The following is a 23,097-nucleotide window of genomic DNA, read 5'->3' on the forward strand; positions in this document are numbered from 1 at the left end:
ATAAACATTAGCTAATAATACAAAGATGGAGGTGACAGGGTCACTGCTTAATAGGTGATATATATACCAAGAGCCACTGCTCTTGAGCATGTTCTCAGTAAGTGATAAACTCTGCACTCCTAATATGATGCTTATCTATCTCTTGATTGTGGGATTAAGTTTACTTTCTATACATAATCTTTATTTTTCAGATACCTGTGAGACAAAAATGTTTGGCTTTCAGAGAATTAAAATGCCACTGGGTTTTAAACTGGAGAACCAGTATGCCACTAGAATACCCAATATATCTAGTAAGAAACCAATCTGGCTGAGATGACAATTGTTGGAAGTTGGGCGATGGGTATGTAAGGATTTAGTACATCATTTACTTTTGTGTGTTGGAGACTGGTGGTGTGCTTGTAAACTGGCTTTCTGAGGTGGCAAATGCCTGGATTTGCTGTATTTACCAATTTCCACGGTATAAATACTCCTACCATGTCCAGTTTAAGTCATCAATATATCAACTGCAGGCAGAGTTGGCAAGAGATGTGCAAAAATGGTTCCCAACTAGTGGAAGCCAGAGTTCTATAATAAACTTATTTTAAAAAAAGTTTTAAAATATATATTAAACTGAAGATTATGGAGTAAAATTAACTATTCATATCAATCCATTAAGTTTACAATCAGAATACAAAGCCTGTGTCCTGTGTTTACTATTGTGTTAGCCTCTTATCTACCACCACCATTCCCACCCCAGCCTAACCTGAGAAGTAAGCAGTTCCCTATTAACTGATACTACACTATAAGCTTCATCTTAACTTTTATTGATATGTATTTGAGAAGCGTTTTTAAGTCTTCCAACACATTCCTTAAGAAAACTAATCAAATAAACCATCTATATAATTTCTGAGCATTTTAAAATATAATTTCTTCCTGTTTTGTTCCTTGCGCTTGGTTCAGATGTTAAGAGTTTCTCATTCCCCTAGCTGCTTATAAGCTTACTAGTTTCAAGAGCCATAATGATGTGTTTTTTTAAACCAAATTTACCAGTTTATTCATTCTACTAGCAAGCAGGATATAATTAAAAACAAACAAAGAAACTTCAGTTGGGTTTTTTTAGACTTCTTTAAATCACTGGAGATTATTCCAAAATACTTACTGTACAAACTGGCTAAGTACTAACAAAGTATTCCACCTCTGCAAGACCCTATTACTACATTAAATGACTAAACTATATAAACTCAACTTTTTTTTTATTTGCTCAGTGTGGGAAATACCTAAATCACAGAACTGAGGAAAATTAACTTTGCTTTATGTAAACTATAAAAGGCCAACCAAAGTCAAATCATGTTTGATAAAATGAACAATTTCAAATTAGAAGCCAATATATAATGTTAGTATCCCAGAGAAACCTGGATATATGAGAACTTTTAAAAGTTACTTTGTCTTTTAGTAAAAATGTAAGCATACTGATTTTGTATTTTTAATGCTATTTTTAAAGCAACAATGGAGGTAAGAAAATATCCTTTACTCTTGAAAGTATTTTTAACATGGTTTTACTAAAATTAAAAATACCACTTAACAAAGTTAGTAGGCAAAAGTATTAAGAGCATGAACTAGAGTCAGTAGTCTCTCTGGGTTGAAACTGGCTCCGATTTACTAGCCATGACTTTAGGGATGTTACTTAAAACTATATATATTTCATTATCTCATTTGTAAAATAAAAGTAAATAGTCTATGCTTCTTAGGGAATACTAAGATTGAGATTATGCATGTAAAACACTTCTACTGCCTAGCACATAATAAATGCCCAATGTTAGCATTACAATTAGCATGGTATAGAAAAATCAAACCAGTATTTTGTAAAATGTCTACAATAAATGCTGAATATCAAAGAAGTCAAAATTCAATCTCACAAGTGTTGTTATATTTAGTTACTGAGTCTTTGGATAAAAAGTTTTGAAATTAAGAACCTCATTAAAAATACAAGTTATATGAATCATCAATAAATTCTCCTAGAAACACAATATATCCATTTATCAGATTCTTCCCAGCATAAGCCTGAAAGGCCCCTTGTATCTATAATTACTTTCATCTTTTAAGTATTTTGAGTAAATCTTATCAGTTTGGTTGATGAGATGTTGGAAGAAACCACAGAACTATACATAGCACTCTACACTATTATCACATAATGTTTGGTCCCTCCTATCTTATTGTTGAATGTAGCTACTGGAAACCTTCACAAAAGCAGCTGTAATTTTTTTCTTTACATACAAATACAAGTTAATTAGTTGGTCTATTTGGTTGCAATTTTTTTATTTTTATAAAACTTTGAAAGTATTGAACATGGAAACTTTAAGAATCTCCTAAGCTTTTTACATAAGTAAACTTCAAGTTCACAGTCTGTCCATTTTGAACTACTTATGATTAATGGGAGGCTTAACACAGTAATAACTCAAGACAAGGAAGAGGGCATTAATTATGCAGGCAGTTAGCAATGAACATGCTAACCCTGAACAATCAGTCACTGACCATTTCCTTATACAGTTTGAGTAAAATGATGCAGACTACAAAATGGAAACAAAAGTGAATATAAAATTTACCTTCCCCAAATACAGTTCTACTTTATACAAGTCTTGAGGTTTACCCATGACATCAACAGAAATGCACTCAGAGAAACAGTTCTCTCCTCCAGTCAAAAAAACCCCAAAAAACAAAAAACCGTATGATTTTAAATTAGAAAAAATGAACGGCAATTTGCAAGCAAAAGAAAACCAGATTCACAGTCTAGTATTTACATTTGTTCTATTCACAGATCAAAATTAAAATGTTTTTCATTAGATAATTAAAAATAAACACTTAAAAATTGCATTTTACTGCATCAATACTGTGGGGAGGTAACGGAAGGTAGAAATGCTCTCTAGAGCAAAATTAACTTAACTTTGCGGGGGCCAACTGGTCTATCGTTCAGATCTTTGATAGCAGCCATAGCTTCGTTGTAGTTTATCATGGCAACAATGGCTTCCCCTGTAGGTAATCCTTGCTCATTATACTGTATTGAAACGGAATCAGGTATGATTCTATAACCATGGAAAAAGTCTAGAATTTCATTAACATTAGCCTTAAATGGAAGATTCATTATTTTAATAGGTGTTACTCTACCTGAATTACAATTTAATTTTGGATCAGGCATAAATCTCCCCTCAGGAAAACTTCCCATATTACGCTTTCCAAAATCAAACTTGCCTCCTTCTGGGCGACCAAAATTCACAAAAGGGCGATGACCTCTCAAATCATCAGGGGGGCTCCTAAACTCCTCACCAGGAAGTCTAAAATTGTCAGGAAGTCTAGGGTCCTCCTCCGGAGCTTCCCTGAGGTCTTCCTCTGGGAGCCGCCTGAAGTCCTCATCAGAAGGGCATCGGAAATCATCCTCCTGAGGACTCCTGAAGTCCTCATCAGGAGGGTGCCTAAAGTCTTCATCTGGAGGGCCCCTGAAATCTTCATCCAGCGAATGCCTAAAATCTTCCTCTCGTGGGCGCCTGAAATGCTCCTGGGGAGGCCGCCTGAAATGCTCCTGAGGCGGCCGCCGGAAGTGTTCCTGGGGCGGCCGACGGAAATGTTCCTGGGGAGGCCGACGGAAATGCTCCGGGGGCGGCCGCCGGAAGTGCTCCGAGGGAGGCCGCCGGAAATGCTCCGGGGGTGGCCGCCGGAAGTGCTCCGGGGGCGGCCGCCGAAAGTGCTCCGGGGGTGGCCGCCGAAAGTCCTCCTCAGGAGAACGTCTGAAATCCTCCTCAGGAGAATGCCTGAAGTCCTCCTCGTGGGGCCCCCTGAAGTCCTCTTCAGGAGGTCGCTGGAAGTCTTCCTCTGGAAGTCGCCTGAAGTCCTCCTCATGGGGCCGCCTGAAGCCTCCCTCAGGTGGTCGCCTCCATTCCCCAGGGGGAAGCCGTCTGAAGTCCTCCTCAGGAAGCCGCCTCCAATCCTCCTCTGGTGGCCGCCGGAAGTCTCCCTCAGGGGGCCTTCGCCAGTCCTCCTCGGGGGGTCTCCTGAAGTCTTCCTTGGGAGGCCGCCTGAAATCATCTTCAGGTGGCCGCCTCCAGTCCTCCTCCCGGGGGTACCTGAAATCCTCCTCTTCCCAAGGGCACCTTAAGTCCTCCTCAGGAGGCCCCCTGAAGTGTTCCTCCCGAAGACGCCTGAAGTCTTCCGGGGAGCGCCTGAAGTCCTCCGGGGAATGCCTAAAATCTTCAGGAGGCCGCCTATCAGGCGGTCGGAAATCTCCTTGGGGATGCTTAAAATTGTCCAGTTGCCGCAAGTCCTCTTGCTGATGCCTAAAGTTTTCAGAAGGGCCAGCTGAGTATACTGGTAGATCATCTGTGTCAAATAAATGAGGATAATCATCTCTATCACATGACTGTGTATGGTCATGCATTCTCTCACTGGACACTGAAGAAAAATTTACACCAAACTCCTGCATTTGTACCTCGGATATGAGCCTCAACAATACCTCTGTCCCCAAGAATCTTCGCCGGTTTAAACGTTCAGCTTTCATGGCCTGTTCTTCTGATTTGAATTTCACCAATGCTTCTCCCAGACCAACTCCTTTGTCATCATAAAGCAAGTAAATGTCATCCTCAGCAAGATTAAAGTCTGCAAAGAACTTCTGCACTTCAACTTTCGTAACATCAAATGGAAAATTTCTTATATATATGCACAGTTTCTGGCCAGAGTAGCCTTCTTGAGAGTGTTTTTGTGAAACGTGTCCAAGCCTTTCTTTCTCTGCTGATGCTGGTCTTTTCTTTTCGTAACATTCAATGAACTTCAGCATTTGTTTTCTAGAAACTGGATCAACATGAACTGGACGGTACTGTAAAACAGTCTTATGCAAACCCAGAGCAGTGTTATAGTCTTTCAGAGTCTTGAACATCACAAAGGCGTATCTTGTTCTTCTTTCATCTTTATATAAAAACCTAATCTGTTCATTAGTCAGATCAGTATCTCTAAAGAAATTCCTTAAATCTCTTTTGTTAATACTTAGGGACAGATTTTTTAAGTGAACATAAAATCCAAGAGGAGAACGAGAGCGTGTTCTTCTGGGAGATTTTGAATGCGATCGTTTCCGAAAATGTCTATCATTAATTCCCCTTGGTGGCGAATGTTCTTCAGTCCTCATAGGAATGTCACCCTCCTTAATTGCATTACCTCCAAACTCAATCCACTGTTGTTCTGAGCCTTGCATTACTTCTATAAATCTTGAGCCCATAAAACTTCTATGACATTTAAGACCTCCTGAAGCATCAATACATGAAGCAAATTTTACTATGGCATCACCATTATTTCGGCCATCATGATGCTTTAAGAAAATTACTCCATCCACACACAAACCAGAGAAAAAAACACGTACATCATCTTCGTTTACTAAATAAGGCAAACCTCGCAGAAACAAGTAAGGATTCTCAGCCTTCAATGGCCGTGTCTTTCTTGGCCTTAAATCACCATGTCCTGTACCATTAGTATGAAACCCAGCGTCTTGATTAATCGGAGAGCCATATCCAGAATTACTTGCTTCTTCTTTAACAGCCTCAACAAAATTAGATAAGCTGCCAACCCCTGATGCCCCAGATCCTGGTCGCTCTCTTCCCATGCGATCGGTTCTTTTCATTTCTATAGTCTTCTGCATTTCTGCCTTACTACTAAGAAACAGCTCTACAGATGAATCCTTGATAAGCCCTCCTGAACGACTTATGGCACGTCTTGCATCTTCATCTGTTGCAAAAATAATAAAAGCCTCCCCAACTTCCCCTCCAATTATATGCACTCCTCCATCAGGAATAGTCAATCCCGTGAAGAAGTGACGAATATCCACAGGCCCCGCAATAAAAGGAAGCCCCAGTAAACGGATGACTACAGCCATGCTGAGCTCAAACCACAGCAATAATGACCTGCAGACAGAAAGGTACACATAATAGCAAGTCTTACTTTTGAAGTACCTTATCACTAAGCTTAGTAATTATTTGGTTCCTACCTTCTGAGCATTTATAAATGAAAACAAGATATGAGTTCACAAAGATATTGATTGTATCTAATTCTTTAAAAAAAGAAAAACAAGGAATAAACTTCCTCCCAGCTAAACATACAAATAAACCAGCTACTCTGAAGAAACATTTCCTATCACCTATCCTATACAGTATGAGCATCAAAAATAACAAATCTTCTTTGTAAGTCAGCCAAGTGCTACTTCACAACAAGACCAAACTATTTTCAGACATATCTTCTACTGAAACATCAAGAGAGAGCTTTGTGGATTAAAGAATTTTACCAATCACAATGAATTTTACATACTTAGAAAAGCCATCTATGGTCAGTATATAATTTCTGCTCATGATAATAAATTGCCTACCACCAGTGCATCACTGGCCAGACATAAAGTACAGAAGTCACATGTACCTAGATGTACTATTCTATTTTATATTATTTTGTCAAGCCTCTGTGAAAAGCCTTAGACTCTGTATATCTTACCTTTTTTTTTATTTCTTGGAGACCTGTTAATTCTGTAAAAGCAACTTAACTGTGGAAAGAAAATGAAATATAATTAATCCTTGGACCCTGCAATTGACTTTAAACAACGCCAGATTAGGATATTCATGGCAGAATTATCTATTAAAAGTGAAGCAGTATAAGGAACCAAAACTAAAACCATCACAAAATGGTCATCTTTGTTCCAAGGGGAGATTAATCATACTTCAGCAAAAAAAAAAAAAAAAAAGAGGTGCAAATTCCAAGTAGATATCTGCAAATCAGTCCTTGATTGGAAGTGGCAAAGGAAAAAGGTGACAGAAATGTATGTTTTGACTAGAGTGCTGGTTACATGGTATATACATGTATCAAGGCTAAATGAATTCCATCCTTAAGGTCTGTGCATTTCACTGTACATAAATTTTATATCCACTTAAAAAAAAAAGACAACTGTTCTACAAGTAAAAATGACAATTTAAGAACACCAAAAATTTTCAAAACTTCTCTCACTTCTACCCATGAGAACACCAAACATCTAGCTCATTACGTCCAACTCTCCTGCAAATCTCTTCCGTTTCAAAATATAAGACCAAATCAAATTAATAAACGATACGATTGAACAAAACACTGATGTTTCAAATTCAAAAACCATTTTTAAAGCAATAAATCCAGACCAATGGCTACCATTTGGATACAATTTTAAGTTCTACATATGGAGCTCACACTTCCAAAGATAGAACTAAATTCCCAACTCCACTATAATGAAGACAAGTAGTAAAATATCCCTAAAATCAAAAATCTCAACTACTACTCCTTATCCTAAACTCCTAAAACAATTACTGTTAAAATTCATCTTAAGCCAAATAGAAAATGTTCAGATAAACACAGAATCTTATGCTAACCCATTTATTCCATTTCAAACAACTCTACATTTTACTGAGGAAACCCAAATGACAATGTAGGAAGGTAAAAATATAATAAAAATACCTTAATTTGAAATGTTTGGGGATATCAGTATTAACTACTGAAAAATCTCAACTTAGTATTTCCTTAAGGAAATTTACATCTCATACTTTCAGAGATACTCAAATATTTAATGCAGTCTTATGAAGTAAGTTTTTAAGGTCTGCTAAGTTAATGATTTAACTTAGTTATAAATTTATGCTTTTAATGTGCAAATAAATGTTCTAATTCAGTACTTACACTTAAAGTCCCTCTCTTCTACAAAGTGGTGTCAGAAGACATGTTCTTTGAACACTGCAAAGTTTATCTTCCTTTGAAAGGTCCACAGATTAAACTTTTTAAATTACAAGCTACACTAACAAACATATCAAGAAATTAATTGGCACATTTTACACATCTAAATTATCCATGCCAAACTGATATTAAAAATATTAATGAGGGTTACTATTAAAATATTTGCATGGTATGGGTGGGGGCAGGGGGCAAATGGGAAATCTCTGTACCTTCCACTCAGTATTACCGTGACCCTAAAATACTGTTCTAAAAAAATAGTCTATTTGAAAATCTGCACAGTACCAAAAAAAGAGTATAAGTTTAGTTTCCTCAACAAACCAACACCCACATCAACATTTTAACAAACACTGTAAATGGCTTCTGGAATAGTTATCTAAATTAACGTTCCAAGACTCCTTCCTTTGCAAAATGACTTAGCCTATTTTTCACTTTTAAAATACTTTAGAAAGCAATGTAATAAACATTATTTTGTCCCTCCTAAACTTTTTTTTAAAACTTTCAAAGGTAACATAAATAAATCTACAAGAAACGCTGAGAACATTTCAAGGAGTAATTGTCAAATTAAAAAAATGTGATGTAATTTATCCTCCCTAATTTAAAAACAGTATTTTAGCTAAGTAGTTCCACGAGTACAAATTTATGAATTCCAATTCAAATAGATTATATAAAATTTTTCTTCTAATTTGCCACAGAAAAATAAAACTACTGCTTAAACTTTTTTGCCCTTGAGATAGTAGAGTAATGTACCATTTGTCCTCCTACGAAAATACACCTAGAAGACCACCTCTAAGAGACCAGCTCTCAAAATGAGCACCTTTTCTGCGGTTTCCATGTTATTTCCTCAAATTCCTCAGAAAGTCTATTCTTAGAACGTTACACAAAAAGCAAAACACAAAAATACTCTAAAGTACTCTGCACTTAAAATTTTTCTTATGAGAGCAACAAAAGTATTTTTGTGACTATGCTGATTTAAAGACAGTGATCTGTTAGAACTTCTAACCTATGAAAAGAAGGAAGTGGGTTATAAAACTCGTTTAAGAGGAAGTAAATTAAATTAGCAAGCTCATTTTAAATAATTGTGATTTTATGCAACTGAATCCCAGCTGATCACAGTATCACAAAACAACATGTAATGTGCATCTTCTAATCAAGCCTGAAAGGGAAATGGGAGGAAGGCTAAATTTAAATAGTTATTATCTCAGATCCATCTATTTTAACTAGAGAATAGTAGGTCATTTGCCAGACGTACTGAGGGACAGAACACTGCGACTATTTCTTAAAACCTAAAGTTTTGATGAAGCACATTAAAATTCTAAACGCATGACTTTCCCTGAAGAAAATAATCTACCCCAGTCCACAAGGATTCTTTATGACGATATGCCTTTTATCCTTTTCTGATGCAGATGATTAAAATAAAAACCAAAGTAATGACGGCACAGAGCCAAAGTCCCCAGTAGGAACCGTAAATGTAGACGAATCCACATGGCACAGGATTTCCCATAACATCCATCCATCCTCAAACGGGGATCCTCCGAAGGCATCGCTTCTACACCCAAAGCCTTTGTCCATCCTCCCAGGGGTCAGAGCTTCCTTCTTTCGCGCCAGGCCAAAGTTGCTACGTGGAATCCGATGCTGTCGCCAGACCTTCAGCCAAAATCAGCCTTCAAATTAACCTGGACCGCCCAACCTCCGTGCCTTTCCGTTACACCGTCCCAAGGGCAAACATTTCACCGTAACTCGTCACAGGGTGAACTGCCCCCAAATCTAAATGAAACACTTTGGCCCCTCTCAAGCCTAACGAGCCGGGCCTTCAGCGCTTTTCTGCCACCACTGACTACGATGACATAGCAAAGAAAAAAATACCTATGAAATCCCTCGAGATCTTCACTCTCAAGCAGACTGGGAAAGTGCACACACGACACCGCATGGAGGCTGACGGGGGAGTCGGTGCTTAGCAGGGAAAGAGGTGCACTAACGGCAGAAGCTACGCTAGTTCCTGGCGCGGCCCCGCCTTTCCCTGTTCTTCCGTCCCGGTCGCCAAGCCCCTCCCGCCCCCCACCCCCGACGCCCCCAGGGTAACTGCTTCGCACTTGGCAATAAACACACACCACTGCTGCGGAGTCGGAGCCGCGAGGCTGGGGCGGGGGGCGCTCCTCGTCGCAGCAGCCTCCCCAGCACAGGTAGAGCTCTCAGCGAGCCTAGAAGATGGCGCCCACTCTCCCCTCTGCTCCGGACAAACGGACGTACAATTTGTCTGCCCATGCGCTCTCCAGGCGTCACCCACCGCCCCGGCGCCCGGCCCGCGTCTGCGCAAGCGCCCCGACGCTCACCCGCTTCCGGTCGTCAGGGAGGTGGCGCCCGCGAGCGCGCGAGCTCGCGCTGGGGATGGCGCGCTCCTGCGCATGCTCAGACTCCAGCCAAGCCGGGAGTCTCCACCAGGGACCAGACAGGGTCTGAGACAAAGTTCGGGGTCAACCCGGTGCTGTAATGAGAAGCTTCAGGAAATAACAGCCGAAGTACACTGGACAAACGTTCGTGATTCCCAGAAGTTAAGAGATGCAAAAGCAGAGAAATATTTGCGAATTCTTTTAAGCGCCGCATATATATATATATATGTAATATTATATATATAATGTTATGTATATATATATATGTTGTAAGCATCTTATGAAAGGCTGTTTGTAAACACTGAAAGGCCTAAGAAATGCGTTAATGCTTTAGATGTTCCAGGCACATTATCAACACCCAAGGAGCTTAATAAGTGCATGTTTATTCAACTTTATAAAAATGTATGAAGAAAGTGCCGTTATACAACTGGCATTTTATGAAACATGAAAACACAGGCCAATCTTGAAAACTGGGAAGAGAAAAACACAATTATAGGCATGTTCTGTGGTGCCTGCTATGTAAAAGGTGGCAAACAACCTTGTGTTTTGTTTTATTTTATTCAAGTAAGAAAGCAGCCCAGTTGTATAACTACATGATGCATTTATGGGTGGATTCAAAGCTAACAAAGAAAGCAGAAACTGTATCTTTAAAACATTGTTACAAATGAGAGGAACTAAATGAGTTTTCAAACTCTCTCACTGAAAAATACCCATTCTCTTTGAGAAAGAAGAGGTGGTTTACCGAGTAAATAAAAAGTGGTCCCCTAAGTGACATCCACCATTTATTCACTTAGGCAAGTTACTTAGCCTGTCTATGCCTCCGTTTGCTCATCTGTAAAATAGGGATAATATTAGTACCTGCCTCTTAGGGTTGTGGGAAACGTTGAATGAGTAAATGTATGAGGCTATGTAAGTAATAGTGACTCGTTTCAAATGTCAAAGTGATTCTATACACAAGCAGAAAATGTCACTGGGGAGCCAGGCTTAGTGACTAGGTAGCACTTACCTTGATGATTCCCCACACTCCAGGGTTTGATCCTGGCCTAGCAAGCTCAAGAACCAGAACTTAAGTGCTAACATTTATTGAGGGTTAATTATGTACCAGTCCCTGTGCATTATTTCATTTCATTCTTAGAACTACTTTTGGAGGTAGGTACTGTTATTATTCCTATTTTACAAGTAAGAGAAACTGAGGCATAAAGGATTGCATAGCATGCTCAAGGTGACAGAGATAGTACCAGCCAGGAACTGAACCCTAGTGTTTTGCTTCCAGGACACTATTTTGTAGTACACAGGGAAAGGATTCTGTCTTCTGAGGCAGACTCCCTTTAAACAAGTATCCAGAAGCAATGCTCCAAAAATGGCAATATTGTCAGTATTAATTACAAGAAGAAACACTAGTAAAGTAAACCTAAGATCAGCTCAAGCTGACCAATACTTCACTGGCTGTAAACACTCCATATGAAGTCAAATGATGAGAGAGTTATTTGCTAAGCATGAAAACAGAACATGAGGAGTCACCTCAAAAAGTGTTTTTCAGTTAAGAGTACCTGAGAACCCCATCTTTTCTGTCTCAACAAAAATAACAACTATCATTTAATAAGCACTTACTATAAAGTTCATCTGAACAAGAATGCTTAGATCAAACTCCCTTCCTTGGACACGTCTAGACAGGTATCGCCAGTCACCTTTGTTGTTCAGGGATGACCATCCTCATTCTGTTCACACAGATTTTCTCCAAACAACAGAATAGTGAACGCCTGCCTTTTCTAGTTTGCCTTCTGCCTTGTTCTGATGACTATAACATTACAATCAAAAAAAGAAAATTCCAGTCAAGGTAACTGGGTTTATCTATATGGTATTCTGGGTACTGAATAGCTTCTTGAGCCTTGAGTGTGTCAACATGAAAACCTAACCATTTTAGAGAACAGAGAGAAGATTCCCGGAACAGCAAAACAGAAGACTGTACCAGGAAACATGGTAACCACACGGAGCCACGGCCACTCTGTGACTCTGCCTGGGCAATTAGTCAGCCTCACTAAGCATGTTACCACAACTCCAGCACCACCTCCCCTCCTGAATGATTTTGGCATCAGACAGTTTTCAGCTGCCCTTCCTAGCTCTTCAACATCCACAAAAACAGCCTTTCATCATTTGGTCTCAGACTTCCTCGATCTTCTCAACTCCAAGGACCCCCTTGCACATCCTGACTTCCATTCAACTCAGCTGATATTTACTGAGCGTGAACTGTGTGTCAAGAACCTCGCTAAAGCTCCTGAAAGACAAAGGTGAAGAACTCACAGTCCTCTTTCCTCAAGAAACTCACACTACAGCACACACATGCAGCCAGTCATCACATACAAGAGGACGTGTAGAGCACAGGGACTAAGACAGTGGGCTCTCAGATCAGGCAGAGCAGATCCAAGTATAAATCCCAGCTCTGCCACTTCATGACAGTGGACAAATTCCTTGTCCTTCAACTTCTCCATTTGTAGAGTGAAGGTGACACTGCATGGTGGGCCATTATGAGGATTAAATGAAATGATGCTTATAAAGCACCTAGAACAGTCCCTAACGCACATTAAACTCCAGTACAGTTGTCCCTCAGTAACCTCAGGCGATTATTTCCAGGACTTCTTCAGATACCAAAATAGAGGGATATTCAAATTCCTTATATAAAATGGTGTAGTATTTGCATGTAACCGATATACATCCTCCTGTATACTTTAAATCATCTCTAGATCACTTATGATACCTAATACAGTATAAATGCCATGTAAATTGTTGCCATTATGTGGCAAATTCTAGTTTTGCTTTTTAGGACTTTCTGGAATTTTTTCCCAAATATTTTCAATCCACAGTTGGTTGAATTCATGGATGTGGGACCCATGGATACAAAGGGCCAAGTGTATGACTTAGAAATCAAGAAGGCAGGCTCAGAAATCAGAACACCATACTTCCAAGCCAAACTCTGCCACCTGCTAGCTGTATCCACGTCAGCTGCTGAACCTCTCTGCCTCAGTTTTTTCATCCATCAAATGAAGATGACAACAGTAGAGTTGTTGTGTAGATAGAATGATATTATATATATAAACATTAAAGGCCCATAGTAAAGCACCAGGAAGAGCATATAACATGAAATCTTAAATGCTGCTCTGGTGGCCTGCATGCTTCTTTCCAATTTTTATCCCCTGCAGTGGTCCTCAGGGGCACGTGTACAAAAGCTCTATGAATCAGTAGAGCACTATCTGGACACTACTGATTAAATAAAGGAGTTTGTTCAGTTGTGTGTGAAAGAAGTCAGATCTAAGAGACTTAACAGAATCAGCAAGTGAATGATGTGTGGTAAATCAGAACTGAACAGGACCCCAGCATACTAACTTGGATAACCTCTTGCCTGGTGTAGATGAGAGTCTTGTCTCCATGATGAAATATGGAGGAGACTGAGATCCTGAACATTCTATGGATGCTATAGGTTACCGAAAAGGAGGCAGCAGAAAAGGGACTGGATCAAAGCCCTGAGTTTCACTGATGAAGTTCTGCCCCCAAACCTCGCTGCAGGACCTGTTTCTAGTGAACAGGCAGGATCCTGGTGAAGCAGGGTGTCTGTCTCCTGCTTAGGCTTCCTCTCCTTGGGTTCCATCCGGTCCCAGGCACGTATAACAAAAGGAAGAAGAAGATGACCTAAGGATCTACAGAGACATTCCAAAGGGAGACCAGAAGGAGGAAACAAAGAGAGAATCCAGAAGACTCGCATTGGGAAAGGCAGTCTCACGCAGCCCTCACTCAGCCACGTGCGAAGGGCCCTGCATCTGGAACATTTCCTTGGCGAGGGCTAAAGCCCACACAAACCACGCCAGGTTTCTCACCTTGTGTGGGGGTACCTTTCCTTGTTTCAGGCTCAACGAGCACTCTTTTGTCTCTGCTTAGAGCACGTGCATTGTATGGCACCTGACCAACCCCATTGTTGTATCCGTCCTCTAAGGGGAGGGGACAGGGTTCCTTTCACTGCATTCAGGCATGAATGGGGTGCAGTGCCTGAGCCAATTACCTTGTGTCAGCAGCAGGGAGAGACCCGATGGCTATGGGGGACCGTTGCCCACTACTGAAGCTGATCTTGCTTTGTCTCTTCTCTGTGTAAGTAAAGTGTCATCCTATCCAGTGCTTGACTGTGTTTTGTTTTTGTTTTTGTTTTGGGGGGTATTTTTTTGTTTTGTTTTTGTCTTTGTTTTTTTTGCAACTCCAGCACCAAGACATAATGGGCAAAAGTGTTTGGAGCATTCCCCCGGTTTCAATAACCAGTGCTTGACACCATGCCACGTAGACACAAAAAATTTCTGTCCCTAAGGACTACGGCCGGAGGCCTCGTAATCCATTGGTCCTTTACCTACTTCCCAGGGATGAAGTGAGGGGAGACAGCACTGAGCTCTCTTTGGAGTTGAAAGATGACAATAAACTGGAGAATGAGGGAATGGAGCAAGTTTTGATTTATTCTTTTCCATTGCAACAAATTTGTATCAAACACTTATAATGTATTACACACAACTCCAGGTGCTAAGAAGATAATGGTGAACAAAAACAGACATGGTCTTTACTCCCTTGAAGCTTGCAGTCCAGGAGAGGAGAGAAATATTAATAGAAAGAACTATTCAATTAAATGTAAATTTACAACAAAGATAAGAGTTGTAAAGGGAAATGCATGTCGCCCAGAGAGTATTTCATAGGAGGCCTGGCCTGGTCATAAAAGACAGGAAGAGAAATGATGGAGGAGCTGGAAGGAAGGGAAGAGTTAATAAGGTAAGGGGAAATTGCTGGGAAGGGGAGGAAGGAAGGGTGGTCCAGGCAGAGAAGTGCCAGGCTCAGTGGCATTTAGAGAACTGAAAGAAGACCAGTGTGAGCAGAGTGCACAGGAGTGCGCGGGACAATGAGAGGCCACAGGAAGAAGTCAGACCCTGCTGGGGGTTACGGTTCGCGTTAAAGACTTTGAGCTTTCCCCTGGAAAACCACTGAGCTGTTTTAAGCAGAGAGGTGACCTATTAGACTCGCAGTTCAAAAGATGACTCCAGCTGAGGCATGGAGAATGGATCAGAGGGCGGCAAGAGTACGCACATGAAGGCAGGTTACCAGGTTATTGTGACTTCCAGTTTAAGGTGACAGTTTGAACTGTATTTACTTCCATTCCTTTCAGAAATCCTAATAAAATATCAGAAAAGGAATTTTCAGAAAAAGCAAACACCGGCAAGAATGAAAATGATAAAGTAGGAGGCATTGGCCATAAAACTTTGCAAGCAGGAGACAGATTATTTCTTCTATGAATCCAAGAGGGCGAAATTCTACATTGACAGTGGAAAAAGCTAAGAAGCAACCTGATATGCACCAAATAGATCCGCAAAGGCTTAGGAGGCCTCAGTATCATCTGCTGGGGAAGAAGGTGAAAACAGAGTTGGTTGAACATCGATTTATAAAGCCCTCAGGACATGCACTCAAGACTCCTTCCTTCCAGGACAAGAAACCTGTCTCTCCCCAGTTACAGCAGAAGACTGGAAGTTTGTTCTCTGGAGAGAGTGTGACTAGGGGACGAGGGGTACAGATGAGATCAGGGGCTCTATCTATAAAAGATGAGCATTATGTCAGTGATGAAACTGAATGATGAAATTCTCTCTCCTGACTGAACCTGGCAGCCAGACTTAAATCCTTCAGTGAGAAGATTATTTCTGGGGAATCTGATCAGCACAACGTACAGGGCTAGGGAGAAAAATACCAGCATGGGGGGATGCTACGTGGTTCAGCCCAGGCAAACAGCTACACCGTGCAGCCCAGTCAAGAAGCCCCACCAAGGAGCTTTCTGGTGTACTCCACACATTACATAGATATTACACATCAACATACAATATACTTCGGCAGCCAAGGGCCACCAGGTTTCTAAGGAAATCCTCTAACAAAAACATAATTTTGAAGAAATTAGGCAAAAGAAACCTTTAAAACACTATCAGTAATGTCCTCAAAGAGATAAAATATTGCATCCATGAAAGAACACTAGGATGTTACAAATAAGATGTAATCAGCGAAAAAGAACTCCTAGAAATTGAATTAATAATAGTAGAAATGAAAATTTCAAGGGGATATCTGACAGGGAAAACTTAGACAATCTCCCAGAAAATGGTGCAAAACAAAATAAAATGTAAAATGGAAGAGATAATATAAGAAAGTTAGAGAAACAGTCCAGCAGGTCCAATATCTAAAAAAATAGCGTATCCCAGTAAGAGAGAATAGGAGAAAAGGAGAAGAGATCTTCAAAAGAATAAGTAAGGTCCACGAAGTGCTCAACACAAAAGAAGACTATGAAACACCCCGAGACACATCACTGTAAAATTAAGAAAAATGAGGACAGAGGGACAGCCTAAAGCCTTCCAAAGGGTAAAAAACAAATTACACACAAAAGATTAAGAATCAAAATGGCAGCAGATTGTTCAACAGCAGTGTTAGAAACCAAAAGGAAAAGGAGCAGTGTCTTCAAAATTCTGAGGGGAACTTATTTCCAAACTAGGAATCACATACCCAAGTAAACCACTGAGTAAGTGTGAGGGAAGAATAAAGGCATTTTCAGATACACAAGGTCTCAAAAATTTACATCTTATGAACCCTTTCAGGAAGCTGCTAAACTATGCATTCTACCCACACAAAGAAGTAAACCAAGAAAAGAAGAGGATATACAATCCATTAAGCCTGAGATCTCTCCTTAACACAACCCTGTCTTCCTCTCCCAGCTTAACAAATTGCATATTATCTTCAGTCTTGGCTTACTGCCTCGAGGAGAGATCACATAACACAGTGGTTAAGAACATAGATGCCTGAGGCATCAAAAGCAAAAATAAACCAGCGGGACTATATCAAACTAAAAAGTCTTCTGCACAGCAAAGGAAACCATCAATAAAATGAAAAGGCAACCTACCAAATGGGAGAAAATATTTGCAAATCATGTATCTGATAAGAGGAAACTATCTGAGCTATATAAACAATTCATACAGTTCAACTGCAAAACAAACCAAATAATCTGATTTAAAAATGGGCATAAAATCTGAATAGACATTTTTCCAGAGAAGACATACAGATGACCAGGAAGCACGTGGCAAGGAGCTCAACATCACTAACCACTCAGGAAATGCAAATCAAAACCACAGTGAGATAGCACCTCACACATGTTACAATGGTTATTCTCAAAAAGGCAAGAAATAAGTGTTAGCCAGCACATGGAGAAAAGAGAACCCTTATGCACTGTTGGTGGGAATGTGAATTGGTGAGCCACTATGGAAAACAGTATGGAAGTTCCTAAAAAATTAAAAATCGAACGACCATATAATCCAGCAGTTTCACTTCTGGGTATTTATCTGAAGAAAATGAAACACAAACTCAAAAAGATGTATGCACCTCCATGTTCACTGTAGCATTATTTACAATAGCCAAGATGTAAAAACAACCTAAGTGTCCATCAATGGATGAATGGATAAAGGTGTGAGAGATATATATATATATATATGTATATATATATATATAATATAATAATATACCTATATATATGCATATACCCTATATATAGGTATATTATTATATATATAGGGTATATACATATATATAGGTATATTATTTAGCCACCAAAAAAGAATGAAATCTTGCCATTTGCAGTAACATGGATGGACTTTGAGGGCATTAGGCTAAGTGATAATTCAGACAGAGAAAGACAAATACATATGATCATCATTTCACTTGTATGTGCGATCTAAACAAAATAAAACAAAACAAGCTCATAGATACAGAGAACAGACTGGTGGTTGCCAGGGGCAGGGGGTGGGTAGAATGGGTGAAGGGGGTCAAAAGCTACCAACTTCCAGTTATAAATAAGTCATGGGGATGGAATGTACAGCATTGTGTACAGTATACTGTATATCTGAAAGTTCCTAAGAGAGATCTTAAAAGTTTTCATCACAAGAAAAAAAAATTTGTAACTATGTGTGGTAACAGATGATAACTAGACTTACTGTGGTGATCATTTTAAAATACATACAAATATTGAATCATGTTGTACACCTGAAACTAATATAATGTTACATGTCAATTACACTTCAATAAAAAGAAGAAAACAAAATAAAATATTTACCTTAAAAAAAAAAAGAAAAAGAACATAGATGCCTGGATCCTAATACCAGTTCTTATTAGATCTCTCTTTTCCTAAATTTTCTCGTCTATCAATTGGGGTAACAGTACCTACTTCAAAGGGCTATTATAAGGATTAAAACCACTTGGAGGAAAGCCTGGCACACAGTAAATATATTAAACATATTGAAGGGAGATTTACAGTTCTGAGGAAGAATTGAGGATTTTTTTAATGATAGCACATGGTAACTAAAGAAGCAAGAAAGCACTTAAGAAAGATAAAAATTGTGGTATGGTATATGACTCCAGTGTGAACAGCATTTAAGTAGTCATAATAATGCAAAAGTGATTACTACTCTAATTGAAATTTTAAATAAATATATTAGAAAGATGTAGGGGTTCAGAGAATGTGGTAGAAAGCAAATCTTCATCTTCCATAGCAGGCAGTCAATTGATAATGCCTAAAGCTGAAAAATTAAGTTTAAAAGAGGCCATTGCAGTAATTTAGATGGGGAGAGGTTGTATTTTAGGATGGTTGTGATGGTAGAGGTTAAGAAAAGTTAAAGAATGAAAGAGAATTAAAGGGATATTTGGGCAATAAATTCAAGAGATATTTGCAAGATAAAAATCAAGAAGTCTTGCCAATGGACTAAAATGGGAAGATGAAGGAGAGGAAAGCATCAAAAGTGACTCCTAGCTTTCTAGCCTATATTACAGGTTGGATGATGTTGCCATTAACTGAGACAGAGGACACTAGAAGAAAACAAGTTTGGGGGTGGGGGAAGGGATCGAGATCCCCTGTTTTTGGACACCTGGACTTAAAGATGCTTCATTCCACCTAAATGGAGTTTTCAAGAAAACAGCAGAAATGCTGATTCAGAGCTCAGAAAAGTTATTTGGCCTGGATATATGTAACTGTGTGAGTCATCCACCAAAAGTGGTCATTGAAGGTCATGGACATGGTTGACATCACCTAGGAGGAAAACCAAAGAAAGGGAAGACAGAAGTCTAGGACTGAGCCCTCAGGGACTCCACATTTAATAGCCAAGTAAAGGAGGCTGAGCCTACAAAGGACAGAGAGCAGGAATAATCAGGAAGTTTATTCTAGGAATAACCTGAAGGAAAATCAGGAGAGTGTTCCATTACGGAAACCAAGTTCAATTTGGAACATACTGAATACGATGTGGCAGTTGTTTATACTAAAACATACTGGCACTACGAGCCTGGAGTCTGGGAAAGAGTGCAAGGCTCACCACACAAAGTGCCCCAACTGTAAGACCTTGATCTCATTAATTCCCCTTCTGACCACACCTCCACTTCCCCACTCTGAATTTGTCCCTCACATTCTGTGTGATGTTTTAATTCATTAATCCCCTCATGGACTCACTTGCCTTCCCCTTTTCTTTATTAATGCCCAGGAAGGCACACCCAGGGATTCAAGAACAGCAGTAATGAATTGGAGATAAAAGTATGGGCTCTGGTGTCAAATTCCAGGGTGAAAATCATGATCTGAGTGTGACCCTAGAAAGTCATATGTGCTTTCTAAGCCTTGGTTTTCTCATCTGTAAAGTAAAGGTGATGATAATTTAGGTCCCAATTTAGGATCAAATGAGGTACTGCAATGCCTGACACATTGAAAGCAAGCAATTATTATCAATTATTTCCATTTTTATCCATGGTCCTAACTCACGCCAACATATTAGATAATTCCTATAAGTTTAATTTATACCTTTAGTTTTTTTCTCTATTCAATAAGAAGGCTTTATTGCCCCCCAGTATTTTTATGTTCCTTTAATGTCACAGTCCATCCAGTCACCCAAATCAGAAACCTGAAAGTGAAACTTGTTTCTGTTTCTTTACTTCTTCTGTCCAAGTCATAAAATTCTCACAATTCTTCCTCCTAAACAGGCTTTTCATTCATCTTCTCCTGCCTCTCCCTTCTTCCTTTGCCCCAGTTTAGAACCTGGATTTCTGCTTTAGCCTCCCAAGTGATCTTTCCCTCTAGAGAGTTTCCATATACCTCTTTCCTAGGATTTTTTCTAAAATGCAAATCTGATCTTGTTATTCCCTAGCTTAAAGCCTCAAAAAGCTTAAAACAATAGGAGGCAAATACAGGCATGCAAGAACCTTCATTTTTTTATTTCTTCCTACTTTTTTAACCTCATCTCCTGCCACTGACCATACATATCATACACCTCAGGGATACTGAGATACATGTCATTCTCCAGTGTGCCTGCTCACTCACTCATGCCTCTGGGTCTGTTCTGCTGGTCCCTCTACCTATCCTGTCCTACAGTGTCTCCTCCTCTGTGACTTCTTCATTGATCTCCCTCCCTTCCACCAAGGGAGGGTTAATCCCATCTTCAGGTTCCACAGTCTCGATGAGAGCAGTTCTCTCAAAATATGTTAATAATTTGTTTCTATGTCTTCTTCTCTACTAGATTATGAGGCCCCTGAGGGAAAGCACCAGGGATGGATTCTTGTCCCTAACAAGTGTCTACTCACAGAAGTGCTCAATAAATGTTTGAAAAATGGTTGAACTCCCCACCAAAGAAGAGCTATCTTCCGACTTCTCACCTAGGACTCTCCTTCCTGGTGATTATGCTCTCTTAACTCAGTTTAGGGATTCAAAATCACAATAGTCTTTGGAGCACTCAAGGTGATTCCCATTTCCAAGTCCAACCTCTTGGCCAAGTCCTCGACATGCACATCCCTTTCTGCTATACCTCTCTACCTGAGTAGGCAGTTCATGCTCAGCATAACCAAGCTATACTCATCTTCTCCACACACTGCTCACCTTGACCCTAGGTCTTCCCTAGCCTATCCTATACCTGCTCCCACTCCACCAAGATCTAGCCCTGCAGGCAAGATCTAGACTTGCTGCCAGTTGTCAACCCTAATGATTTCTCTTACCCAGTTATCCACTCAACCTTTTTCAAAAGATTTCTTTCTTTTATCTATGTTTTTTACTGTTAGAATACTGATTTTGCTCAACTTCTCTGCTCCCCAGCCCAGGATTTCTTGATGGCTTAAATCATCTTTCTTTCTTCTTCCAACCTGAGAAAGAATGACTCTCCTCCCCTTAGATGGTCCTTCTCCCACTCTTACAACCTAGTTCTTGACCCCTTCCCAGGAGCTCAAGAGAGAGTCAGTTATTCCTCTCTTTATTTTTTTCCTCTCCACTTACAGACATATTCTCCTTATCCTAAAAAATAAAATTCTTTTAGCTCAGTCCTTTCTTCTGCCTTCCTCTGAAAGGAAAAGAGATGGAGATAAATTCTAGTTTCACCACTTCCTAAAGTGTAACTTTTTTGATCCTCAGTTTCTTTTTTTGTAAAAGGATACCAAACTAAGAGATAGTGTTCCCTCAAAGGACTGTTATGAAGAGTTAAGGTTAAAGCTATCAAGTGCCTAGCACAGTGCACAGTACAGAACACAAAAAATCTGCTCTTTTATTGCTATTACACAGTAGACAATGAGTAAATATTATTGCCCTGACCCCTCTCACAGAGCATATAACAGTATGTACTTCGTTAAGGAAGACTAGAGTTAAAATTCATCCATAGGAAGCTTTTGCAGATTAATCTCAACTATTCTGTCCATACCCTTTTTGAGACCCCATTAATATATATACAGTCGTATATTTTTCAAAAATGATATTCAGATAAGTGATTTCTACTTCAAATTAGACACTCCAACAACATGGTAATTACTCAAAAATATTTTTTAGAATTCCTCTTTAAGGAAGTTTTCTCAGAACATACACCTTTTGTGTCATAGATATTAGTGACAGAGTGAATGCTGGTCTTTTGGGGATGGTCACATGACAAATACTAGGTCTAATGGTGGCTAATAAAGTTATCTAACTTCCTTAGATGCATTTTTCCACACATACTGAGAATATTATATGTGTGTGGTTTTTCCTTAATAGTGATAAATCATCATTTTTCTTACAAAGTTTGTGCTTTTTTGAGAAAGCCAAAAGTCATTTAAAGCTACCAGTGATGAATAAGGTGGCTTCAAAATATGCCAGATTTTATTGGGGGCAGGAGGAGAAAAAAAATATAACAATAAAACAAACAAAATGCAACAAAAGCAAAGTGAGATTGAACTATTAAGAAATAATTTTTTCTTTTATGACCCAGAAACTGGCTTTGAAGGTAATTCTAAAATGTTTCTGGACTAATAGCCTCCAAGGGTGCATATTTTGAGAGACAACGTTCTACATGTGTAAATTTGACTTAAAAATAGTTTTCTGTTTTACTCACAACTGGGATAAAGACGATCTCAGTTTATATCCAAGATTTCCTATGCTCAAAACAAAGAACATAGAAACACAAAGAAAAGTCTGCCAGGAAAGATCCTTTTTTAATGCTTGAGCCAATCTTCCAAAATTGCATATTTCAAATCAGTGTTTTTTCTACTTTTTTAAACAAATGTATCTTGACAAATACATTGTTGAGATGTCTCCTTTAACACAAAAATGACCGAGTCTACAAAAATTCTGATGTAAATATTTAACAGTTCAATGATAACAATACTTACTCTTAATTTGGATGATAAAATCAGGTATTTTCTTCGCTGTAGTATTCTATTTCGCGACCTTCTAAACTGATTTCACGTCCCGCTAATGGCTCGTGTCCCAGAGTAGATGCAAACGTTTAAATAGCCGGTCGCGGCTGCCACGAACCAGTTAGCTCTCGCCTAACGCACCCTGGCCTTGACCAGCCAGCTTCCCGCGGCTTTAGTAACCTAGCAACCAGGCAACGCAGGCCGACACTTCCGGAACCCTGGCCCGCCGTTGTCCAATCAG

The 23,097-nt window shown here is 39.5% G+C and overlaps 1 protein-coding gene across 4 annotated transcripts; it reads right to left on the reverse strand.

Moving 5' to 3' along the window:
• Nucleotides 1-578: 578 nt before the first annotated feature.
• Nucleotides 579-22,955, reverse strand: RBM12B (RNA binding motif protein 12B). Of its 4 annotated transcripts, none has more exons than XM_072949454.1 (3): nt 22,830-22,955; nt 6,494-6,541; nt 579-5,917 (listed from the first exon to the last, which is right to left on the reverse strand). In XM_072949454.1, the coding sequence occupies exon 3, from the start codon at nt 5,885-5,887 to the stop codon at nt 2,900-2,902; it is 2,988 nt and encodes a 995-aa protein (XP_072805555.1). In that variant the 5' UTR covers nt 5,888-5,917; nt 6,494-6,541; nt 22,830-22,955; the 3' UTR covers nt 579-2,899. The 4 variants fall into 4 exon arrangements, with proteins under 4 accessions (XP_072805555.1, XP_072805554.1, XP_072805556.1 ...); XM_072949453.1 differs by lacking the exon at nt 22,830-22,955 and adding an exon at nt 9,855-10,022 and having other exon boundaries at nt 579-5,915; nt 6,493-6,541; XM_072949455.1 differs by lacking the exon at nt 22,830-22,955 and adding an exon at nt 9,610-9,788 and having other exon boundaries at nt 579-5,915; nt 6,493-6,541.
• Nucleotides 22,956-23,097: the final 142 nt, after the last annotated feature.

This window comes from Vicugna pacos, chromosome 25 (assembly GCF_048564905.1).
Source record: "Vicugna pacos chromosome 25, VicPac4, whole genome shotgun sequence".
In the NCBI taxonomy this organism is placed as follows: domain Eukaryota; kingdom Metazoa; phylum Chordata; class Mammalia; order Artiodactyla; family Camelidae; genus Vicugna; species Vicugna pacos.

Excerpts from the sequence above, each read along its gene's own strand:
- RBM12B (XM_072949456.1), bottom strand. The coding sequence starts at position 5,887 with ATGGCTGTAGTCATCCGTTTACTGGGGCTTCCTTTTATTGCGGGGCCT.